Consider the following 11,175-nt stretch of genomic DNA (forward strand, 5'->3'; position numbering starts at 1 on the left):
CCTCCAAGGTAGTGCCTGGTGAGATTTCTCCTGTGCGTGATTAAACAATAAAAATTTTGTTCAAAACGCCGTTGATTGATGAAATAAACCAACGAAAGACGCCAGATGTTTTGTAAAAGCAAAACGAAAGAACGCCAGATGTTTCTAAAGCAAAACGAAAAGACGCCAGCTGCTTAACGAAAGACGCCAGATGTTTTCTAAAGCAATGGTTTTCTAAACAATGAAAATTCACAGCGTACATGTAAAATAAAGTGAGCTGCAAGTCGTCATAACTCTCATCGAACCTTTAGTATAAACGCGCCCGATCTCACGTCGGTGATGATGTACTGGGCAGAATTCACGGAAGATTCACGGTTTACCGATGAACCTCCGCAGCTTCGCCCACTCATCATCATTCACTCCGTGGATATGCTGTGATTTTTTCTCAAAGGTGAATTTGACAGCGCAGTTGTGGTAATCTTTTGTAGTTCGACCTGGCTGTGTGGCTCTTATCGTGTTGTTCATTATAACTGTTTAATTGTCAACGTTTCGCGCACAACAAAACCCGGGTAAAGCGCAAAACACATGCGCTTGTGTTTGTCGATCCTCATGGTTTTCGTCGTCCTCTTTGTTGTGCTCGAAACGTCTGCAATTAATTATGCAATGCCACCAACTCGCCCATACCAGTGCCATAACCGTAGTGTTTCTTTTTTGTTTCTTTTTGTTGTTTTTTTTTTCGCGTGTTGGTGGGTTTTCCCGGTTTCAGATGGTCTCATACGTGCTGACCTGTTCTGTCCTTCTTGCAGGTTCCTGTCCTTACACTGCCAGCTGTTCCCGAACTTCAGTTTCTGTCCGAGGTAGCGACACGCCTGACGCGCTCGCTCGGGATGCATTAGACCGAGTGCAGCGTGGATTATGCCAACAGCCACGATACCTGCCAAGCACCTGGAAAAGAACGAGACACGCCGCCAAACGGCAATCAACAGCGCGTGCATCCGCAGTGTCAGTCAGTGCGCGGGAGTACGTTCATCGAGGGAGTTGCAGTGGACCTCTGTGTAGTGGTTGGAACTGTGGTGTGGAACACTGCGCAGTGAAGCCTGGAGGATTTAGTGATGCCGAATTCGGCGGCGAGTCATCACAGCGGCCGTTGGTACGCGAACGGTGGTTGGACAATGGTGTCGCGAACTTTTGTTGGTGTGACAGCGTGACCATCGCTGTAGTGACTCCCTTTACTCCGTGGAAGACCATCAATGCATCGCTTCGTGCAGACTTTCCTGCAGTAGAGCTGTATCAGACGGCTTTTTAAGTTGATGTTCGATTTGCTGAGCCCTTCTTTTGGGAGAGCTGGCCGAACTTGCCTCGTTTACCAGGATACCAACTGGAGGATCTCGCATTGCGTTTCTTTACACCTTGAATGCGGCTGTATTTTTTAGAGTTGTCTGCGTTTTGGACTGCGTCAGTGAACAGGGTCGATGCTTGTCACAAGTGCAGAATTCGACGCCAAGTCTGATAGAGACTGAGTCGCCTATATAGGTAATAGGTCACAGTGTAAGGAAACTACGGACTCACGGCAACGTATGCACGTAAACGGTCCTGCACGCTGTCTCTGAGTCGGTCAGTGGCAAAAAAGTGAACATTCTATGCAACTCATTGTAACGACACAATGTGTTTATTTGTAGGGTAATAGGCGCGGCATGGGTTTCAGCCGTTGGTGCAAAATTCCTATCGCAAACTCGCGGTGTTTCAAAACGATAACGTTACGTGAGGGGGCGAAATACACCGTCCTTACATGCTGGGAGCTCTGTTCGCCTCAAAGATTTGGAATTTGATTGCACGTGATTTGGGTAAGACGCATCGGGTAATGTTCTTTGCCTTCATTCAAATGCATAAGTCGAATCGAACGAGTCATGACAGTCACAATAGTGGACAGTCACAACGTAATGTTCGCGTTGCTAGCGCTAAGCGATCTCCCGCGAAAAAAAGCAGATCTAGTGAGCTGACGTAAGTCTTAAGAAATGGCGGATAGATATGACGACATTTTGCACCCTGCGGCATGCAAAATAGTAATGGATCGTAATGGATTCTAAGGCTCGTGTTCTTTACGATGCGTGTTCAATGCGTAGGCGTCGGACCCTCAACAATTTCCTTCGATATCGGCCCTTTTGTACAGTATATACGTCGATTTATCTTTAGGAAACCGGCGTTTTTTTCTCTCTATCTGTCGGATTATTTCACACCACCAGTATGGAGCACGGGTATCCAACGTGTTCAATCGGGGATTACATGTTCACCGATGCGGTGTCGCACACAAAGTCAGGTGTTGTGCCCGGACCGCATGATGAGCTCACCCAGCAACGTAGTCGAGCCTTTCTTTTTTTGTATCAATGGGGATCATGCGTTGTGCACTTGAGTTTCGACACTTGTCTTATGCGCCGAAATGCAAATCGTGAAAGCGGAACGATTGAACATGAGCGACCTCGCCATAGGAACTTGGGCGTCGACACTTGTTCCATATATTGACGCGCAAATCGTGAAACACGGACGATCTGTGCGATTCCTTTCAGAGATTGTTGCAGTTGTAGATCAGTATAGGAATCGAGACCTACAAATGATGTCGCATGGTGTTTTCGAGGCAAAGCAGGCTATCTTTTGTTTTAAATATCTTAAAAGTGGGCCGTCAACAAGATGTTTTAAGTAACGCCAAATGCACGCATGTGAACAATGGGTGACTTGAAATTTCGATTAATCTCCTGCAGAAGAGCTTTCCTCTTCGTTACTGTGTTCCTCATCTTTTTTTTTATGTGCTTTGGACAACTCAGGATAACGAGTTACCGGCATTTTTTTTTTATTTCCCATGTACTTCAGAAATGCGTAATGACCTTCCGCCACTGCATATCCATAAAGCGAAGCGCGCAGTCAGACGCAGAGGTGCCTTGACCGGTATTCGCAGCACCGTTCGGCCTTTCAGGCAAGTCGAGGCGAGCTCGCAGGCAGTCGCTAAGCACGTTTCACTTAGAGCGCTCCTTATAGACCAGAATTTTCTTTACTTGCATGGAGCAGCTATTTTTGATAGAGGGGCTTCGGGTCATGTGGAAAAGATCACCACGATAGCATCCGGCATGTCTTGATCGCATGCTGGCCGCCACTGTTAGCTTGTCATCAGTCGTGACGTAGTCAAACACGCAGCCCCTACGCTGGCCGCTCCGCCAGATAATGACTGGGTTCAAGATTATGTGTATTTCCTCAAAACGTGTGTGTAAAAGTAAAAATAATCTGGTCTATACTTTTCACATCAACAGTTTTTTAGTTCACATCCTGTTCATGTAAAATATATCGACTTCGATATAAAGCCTCCGGCTGTTCAGGAGCAACATCAGCGCACTTATGACGTCCACTGAAATTTGGAAGTGCTTCGTTTGTCCGAGCGCGCGAGATGGCGAAGCATAAAGAAAATCGTTCGAAACGGCAAGGTTGGCGAGTTGATTAAAAGCTAACATCTTCGAAACAACAGCGCCGAGGCCGGTCGTGTTGTCTGAATCCATGTCCGTTATTTGCCTGGCGCGGTTATTTCGAAGGCATAACAGTTTGGCCTCACTGAAGCCTCGCGCGTTTGCCCCAAAAAAACCTGCCCGCGGACGACAACGCATGCGAGCCGCTTTCAAAGCTCTCAGGTATACGTGCAAAGTCAGAAAAACAACCCCACCCGACCACTTTTTTTTTTTTTTTTCTCGCCTATAAAGTTTTGTAGGAGGCGAGCGAGACGCGTAACAGCAGTAGTCTAGCCGGCGGTCACGTCTATAATACCTCGGCTGTCGCGCGCCGGTGCGGAAGCAACGACCTGTAATTGCGTCCCCGTCGTCCGCGTTTAATTGAGCAGGCCGTTTTTCTTTCGCTTAACTTCTCTCTTTTTTCTCTCGTTCCCTCGGACAAGTCGGGAATGCCGTCGCTGCGTGCGAGGTCGGTAGCCGAGCCGAAGCCGCACGCAAATAGCCGCGAGCCTTTCCTGCGCCGACCAATCAAAGTCGAGTCTAGAGCGCCCGATGAACAAGCATATCCATTTGGCGCCGGTGACCGCGTCGTTTAAAGACACCGGGCTCGCGGTGAGGCATTTCGCATGGCGCGTGATGTTTTTTTTTTTTTTTCGAAGATAGGACGCCGTATAATTACGTATGCGCTGGGGGCGAGCTCCGCTTCTTGTCCTTGCTGTAGCGTTGTTTTATTTTTCTTCTTCGCAGGAGGATCACATCTGTGGTCGCTTTTAAAAATTTTTTTTTATTTTGCCCTGCCCGCTCGATAGCACTTTCCGGTCTGTCGGAAGAAGCTGACAGATGAACACAGCTTGCCCTAACTATTCCCAACCTTACCGATAACGTAATCCGGCGAGCCGCACGTAATGGTGCAAATACCCGTTCTGGCACTCACCACGATAAGGCTGATAAGGCGATAAGTTGTGCTTCGAACGACGTTCGCGAGATAAGCGAAGATGCTGGACTCTTCCCCTACACATATCCTGGAGATGCTGGTTAGTCCCTTATAACGCTTTTTTTCGTTCATCTAAATCAGACACTGTAACGTGACAGCCCGTACAAAGTCTACTCACGCTCGCTCGGAAGGTCTTTTTCCTTTTAGCTCGATTCCGATGCATACAAAAGGGTAGCTGAATACTCGCACTTAGCGATTTTTCGTACTACTGAATTTATCACACTCGATAAAAGGCAACAACAACAATCGCAAAGAAAGGCGACAGGGATAGAGTCATCTCTCACTTATGTTGTCTGTGTAACAAATAATAGCCGACTATCGTCCAGTAATTAAGTGTTTTGCAATTAGTGGCCTCTCGTTTATGTCGCGAAGCCCGGCTGACGCCTGTTGGAAATCATCTCATGGACATTAGGCGCACCTTTTATTTGCGACGTGACGTCGCACGTATAATGTAGATCGGATGCGTTTTAATACCGATACATAAGCCGCATTCCTACAGTTTGTGCCGAAGCGCGTTGTCTGGCCTTTCTTTCGAACATTTTTGTTTTCTGTTTTTCTATGTGCGTTTTTGAAACTTTCGTACAGGTCATTGTGTGACAGAGAGTGGCGGTTAAATTCGCCGCATGAAGAAGCATCGTTCCGTGTTAAATGTCAAAGACTCAAAGTGCACACGCATCGGAAAGGCGAATCGCTCTCCTTCAGTTTCTACAAGTGGTAACCGAGTTGAACTTTTTATATATTGAGTGCTTCTGAAGCAATCTCCTGTAGTGAGGGAAATTGCTGCGTGATGTCACAGTTCGCTGCTTTTCACGATTGTATAGCTCTTCATTGATTTGGCGCAGTCCCTCTTGTGCAATCATGGTGTCTCTCTCTCTCTGAAGTGATCACGAAATTATTTTGCCTATCTTTTCCTTCTTGTGTGGGGTTTCGTGCTGTTCTGGGAACTACAGTTCCCGGGAGCCCATTGGTGTTAAGCAATCTAAAACTGTGCCCTGCATCACCTTGCTCAGAAGACAAATGTGGGTGAATTGGTATGGAAGCACGGTTAATAAGGGCGCGGATTGAAGGCACTAGACTAAACACACAAGCAGAGAAGACGACGGGCTACTGAAAATTGAAAGTTTATTCGCAAAGTTAGAAGGTTCTAGAACCCGGCATGACTGTATATATAGGTCATCATCAAAAAATCACGTAAAAAAATAGCAATTCAAAAACTTAGAACGTTTTGATAACGCGACATCTGTTACGTCATCATCTAAAAAGCACGTAAAGAATAGAAAATAAAATTATTTTTTCTATTGTTCACATGCCTCTTTCACGATGACGGAAGGCATGTCAGGCCATCAAAAGTTGTAACTTTCTGAATAGAGTTCAATTGTCCGTAGCTCGTCGTCTTGTCCGTTTGTGCCTTTTCCTCAGTTTCGAATGCCTGCATCATCGTTTCACGCTGTGGCAATCTTCAAAGCGATATTTTAGAGATGTATATCGTAATGCGTTTAGGTCGTATTATTCCACAGACTGGAAGTATTGTGTAAATATACGTGTACATAATCTAGTTTGCAATGTGGGGCACTCGTCGTCAGATGGACGAGTGTTCAAGAGTGCCCCAAGTTATTTTTTTTCTCTCTCTCTCCTGTATTGGTGTACATATGACGAGGAGACGAAAAAAAGTTCGAGTCTTTTTTGTACTTTGTATACGAGACTTCCACGGCCGTACAGCGACTCGGTGGATGGTTTTCTTCTTTAGTCTTGTTATTATTTTTGTGCTGTAATGATAATGAGAGTGCGCGAATAGGAAAATAATAAAATATTACATGTTTGAATGAGACGCACGGTCTATTGCCTTCTTTCTCTCTCTCCTTGCGCTGTCTTGAGGAAGCGCTGGAGCAATGCTACCTACACAGAGTTCATCAAGGTTGGGCAGCTCTCGCTGTGACGTAAGTAGTAAATGTCAAAGAGCCCAGATTTCGCGCGAGCTAGCTTGCGAGGTAATGGGTGCCGCCGCACATATTACTTGCATTTTATTTAACTGGAAGGCTGAATTAGAAGAAAAATAAATAACGTTCAATAGTGCACTGCGCGAGTTTTACGCATGTGCTTAAATTATTCACTTATATTGTTTTATAAGATTTGCATGTGTCTTCAGGACCTATCGTCGGCTTGGGTCCCAAACGCCGATATTTTGTCAGTATAGCGCAGGGTACTTATCAAAATGTTCGTGGTTAATCGAAACGCATCGTTTTCCGTATTTTCATAAAACATGCCATGTTTATATGAAGTCTACAAAATGACTTCTTTTTGGGCGCTTCACTTTCACCTCTTTTCTATCCCCCTTCTCACGAAATGTATTTTGCACCGCACTCAAACGCCCCGCCACGGTGGTCTAGTGGTTATGGCGCTCGACTGCTGACCCGAAGGTCGCGGGATCAAATCCCGGCCGTGGCGGCTGCATTTTCGATGGAGGCGAAAATGTCTGAGGCCCGTGTACTTAGATTTAGGTGCACATTAAAGAACCTCAGGTGGTCGAAATTTCCGGAGCCTTCCACTACGGCGTCTCTCATAATCATATCGTGGTTTTGGGACGTTAACGCAGATATTATTATTATCCCACTCAAACACGCCTAAGCAATTGCTGATGTCTACTGTAGCATCCGTTAAAATCTGTAAGTCGTTGTTCTGTGAGCCAGCGTGATGTCAGCTGTATTCTCGGCATTGGTTTGCTTCTACGACGCGAGAATTGCGCCAGCCGCTGCTACCTGTGACGATTTCTGACGTAATAGACAGCGAATCATGACGTAGTGGTGGCCTGCCGCCCTGCAACGGGGAGCGTGCCGGCCTTGATGCGATCTATTGGTGATATTAGCACCTCGTTTTGTCTTCACGCTTCAGCAATGGAATAGCATCAACGAGGCCTTCCATGAGGAGCGCATCGCCTTGAAGCTAAGAACCCTGGTGTCAAGTTAAGGGGCCGCTGATCCTCGAACAAAGTGTCCAGTTATCACAATCGGAAAATCGGAAATCAGTTATCACAATCGGACCACAATCGTTGCACTATAAACGTTGCTGCTACAGCTGAATGCTGTCCGATGATGGACTGAAAAGTTTTGAGCCTTGCGCTGAAATATTGAGATACGTGCCTATAAACTACCGGGCACATCGGTCAATTTGTTAGCATTATATGGGCCCATAGTCAGCTACCTTTGTTTTCAGCTTTTTGTAATGCCTCAGTGAAAATTGCAGCTATTCTAGATAATATCGGTGCAGACGACAATAGGATCGTAATGAAGTTTCCGTACCTCAAATGTAATGGTGCGAAGCGTATTCAGAATGAAATGTCAGAAACTTTATGGGAAAGTGACACTTCCTATGCTACCGTAAGGATTTGCTTGCCAACCTTAAAACTGGATCCGCTCTTCGAAAAGAGAAACTCAGTGTAAGGTTGGTTTCGGACGATGTGTTTAGAAATGCTAAAGCCATCATGATCGTGGAGTGCCGCGGAAATATTGACTAGGAATACTTCTATACATAGATATCTGGGAATGAGACATGAAGGAGTTTGTGCCGTTGCTGACGACGACCTGACTTCGCAGTTAGAAATGCTGCAGTAAAGTGGATCTCAAAACATTGGACATATGAACAAAAAAAATCAAACTTGTGGATACATCCGCGGCTATTGCCAAGACAGGAGTGTGACTGCAAGGCAGGGATTCGGTTTCTGAACTAGCTGGTGGCGAGACATATACATCAACTGTTATGGGACGTAGAGATTAAAATAAAATCTAAGGAGTGGAGGCTGAGGGATTCCCTCGAGACAAGTAAGTTCCGTGTGTGAAGGTCAGGGCAAAAGCAAATGGCAGTCCACCCCTTTTAGGTGCGAAGCACTTTATTCGCTCGAGCTGTCGGCGTCTCCCGTCGTCGCCCGTCACGGTAAAGCAAGTGGCAAATAAAGGGGTATTCAGACGGGGGAGAAATGCTCGGGGGAGACGGGGGGGTTGCGGATCACGTGACCGCGGCGTCACGGATTAGCGAGTGGGCATGACCCCCTCCCCGCGGCTCCTCGGGGGAGACGGGGACCTTTTCCCCGACAGCACGAACGATCCCCCGGCGGTGGGGGATGTGGCGGAATTTCGGGCTCTTGTTTGGCCACATTGTTGAACTTGCTCCTGCAGAGAGCGGCAGTGGGTGTCCAGTCTGCAGTTGGGGTCATCTGTAGCTGGGGTCATCGTCGTCAGCAGCTGGTGAAACGGGTGGTACAAGCCACAGGAGTAGTCTGGTAACACTGGTCTCCCCCTCCGTTCGCCCCGTCCGTGTGAGTGGGGGGCATCTGTGGAGACTTCTCCTCGCGATCGGCTCCGCCTTTATCCCCCGAGCATTTCTCCCCCGTATGAACTGCGCGTTCGCTCAGGAAAAGCTCTTGTTTTTGCGATGGACGCTGTCTGCGACGCAGGCTGTAGCAATGAGAGGACGCTGTCCTCTCATTGCTATTGAGGTGTCCCCAGTAGCGTAGCCGGGGGGTGCACACCGGGCCCGTGCCCCCCCCCCCCCCCCCGAAATTTTTTTGCCATGGCATACAGAGCAGTGTTGCCGAATGGGTGCCTCCATTCCATTCCAATTCCATTCCGGGGAATTAGAACTTACCACATTTCCATTCCTTTCAATTCCTCGGAATGAAAAAACAGCCCATTCCCACTCCGGGAATGGCCGGACAGCTCAATTCCATTCCTGTAATTCCTCAATGTCGGAAAGGCACCTTGATCGTTTTATCGAGTTAAGAATGAACATAAAGCTGATGTCACCAGATGCATTCAGAACTGGAAAAGTACGCGAAACACGTTACCAAGGTCAAGTGAGAGTAGCTTGGTGACATATCTCCTGCAGTGCAACCACCCTACTAATTCCCATAGGGGCAGTTCTCCCGCTACCTATAGCATTTGCATGGTCAGCATGTTTGAACGAATGGTGATATTAACATTATTTTAAAAGGACTGAGCGCTGGGCGAGTTGGTACTCCATTACTACGACAAACTGCGCAAAATAAACAGGGCAAATAAACAGTTTAGTGAAGGAAACATTTATTGTGTTTCCTTCAATAAACTTCCAGTTGCTATAGTCTGCGCTTGTGCGTGTGTCTTCCCTGTCTCTGTTTATTTTGCGCATTTTTTCGTAGTAACATTGTTTAAGCTTAAATGTGTGAATCCTAAAATGATGACATAGCGTATTTTTATGCTGCCAAAAGTGATGTTCAAGAAGACTAAGCAGTTTTGCCATTCGTCTGGAGCGCGTAGACAGGGGCGCAGTCTTGCAAAAGGGGCGGGGGGAGTATGAGGTGAGACGGCAGGCAAGCTGGTATACGAAAGCTTGCAGTATACACAAGCATTCGTATACACAAGCATTGCACCAGCGTCAATACGCATCACAACTTAGAGAGCGCTTTTTCGAATATGCGTCCAAGTCGCCAACGACGACAGAAGCAAAAACAATGAAGTGAAGAATGAGGAGTCAGCCGGCACTTGAGGCGCCGCCGAGTGAGTGAGTGAAACAACTTTGTTGGGTCCAAAAGGGGAAACAAAATCACAAGGCGTAAAAGCGGAGGGGGGGGGTACACCGCCGCCGTAGTTCCGCGCGACGGATACTAACGGAACAGAGCCGCGGCTACACGAATAATAGAGACAAACTTCGGAGCAACACAGTCTATAAAAGGACAGAATTGTGGTAGGCGCGTTGCTTATAAATGTACGGTGCTTGTAGTCAGCCAAGCCATTTTGAAAATACTGCTTTATTGTTAAATTCGAGGCTCTGACTTACTAATGTTTCAAGTCTAAAAAACAGCGCATAGACGAAAACGTGCTCTATTTTCGGAAAAAGACCTAATTCCATTCCTTCAAACGTTGTCCCCATTCCATTCCCATTCCATTCCGGGGTCGCGAAAATGTAGAATGATTCCGGAGTCATTATGATTCCGGAGTCATTATGATTCCGGAGTGGCAACTCCGCAACACTGCTACAAAGCCCAAAATGGCACTCGACCACATGTGCTCGCCCGGCCAATGGCACTCGACCACATGTGCTTGCTCGCCTCAGGTCAAGGTGGCGCCCCCCCATCCCCCGAAAAAATTTTCTGCCTACGCCCCTGGGTGTTCATATGAAAAACACCGGTGCTTCGCACCTCCCCAGGTTTCATGTTAGTGGAGCTGTCTTGTATAGTATAGTATAGCAAGTGGTAGGAAAGAGAAGAGAGGGCGAGGAGGACGGCAAAAGAGGAGGGCAACGCCACCAGCTACGTCGCTTCCTTAGTCTTCGCACTACTATTGCGTAGTTGCCCCCTTTTTTTTAAGGTGGCGGAAGGGTATGGCAGTGGGATGGCATGTGGGATTTTAGCTGCTGGTCAACCTCTAACCAAATTAAACAACTCTTTCGGAATAGTATTGCAGTTTATTGACAACTTTAGGGCACATTATCAAAAGTTGTCGAGGAATGTTCTCCAGAGTTGTCACACGGTTGGCTGACAATGAACACATATTTCAAGAAAACTTTACAGCGCAAACACACGTACACAAAAGAAGACAAAGAACAGGACAGGTGACAACTTGAATAATAAACCAGTGGAACAAACCAGTTGGGAGCGGCACCCGTCCTGTTCATTGTGTTCCCTTGTGTGCGTATTTTAGTTTGCGCCGCAAAGTTCTCTTGAAATATGAATCTTCATGAACGAGC

The 11,175-nt window shown here is 47.0% G+C and overlaps 1 protein-coding gene across 1 annotated transcript in view; it reads left to right on the forward strand.

Annotated features, from left to right (window-relative positions):
- Positions 1-6,287, forward strand: part of LOC119399349 (fringe glycosyltransferase) — a 133,806-nt gene extending 127,519 nt beyond the window's left edge. The window contains exon 10 of the mRNA XM_037666162.2: positions 786-6,287. Within this exon, the coding sequence (XP_037522090.1) occupies positions 786-840 (55 nt within the window). The 3' untranslated portion in view covers positions 841-6,287. The remainder of the gene's footprint in view (positions 1-785) is intronic.
- The last annotated feature ends 4,888 nt before the right edge of the window (positions 6,288-11,175 follow it).

The sequence above is a fragment of the Rhipicephalus sanguineus genome, chromosome 7, assembly GCF_013339695.2.
Source record: "Rhipicephalus sanguineus isolate Rsan-2018 chromosome 7, BIME_Rsan_1.4, whole genome shotgun sequence".
NCBI classification, from domain to species: Eukaryota; Metazoa; Arthropoda; class Arachnida; order Ixodida; family Ixodidae; genus Rhipicephalus; species Rhipicephalus sanguineus.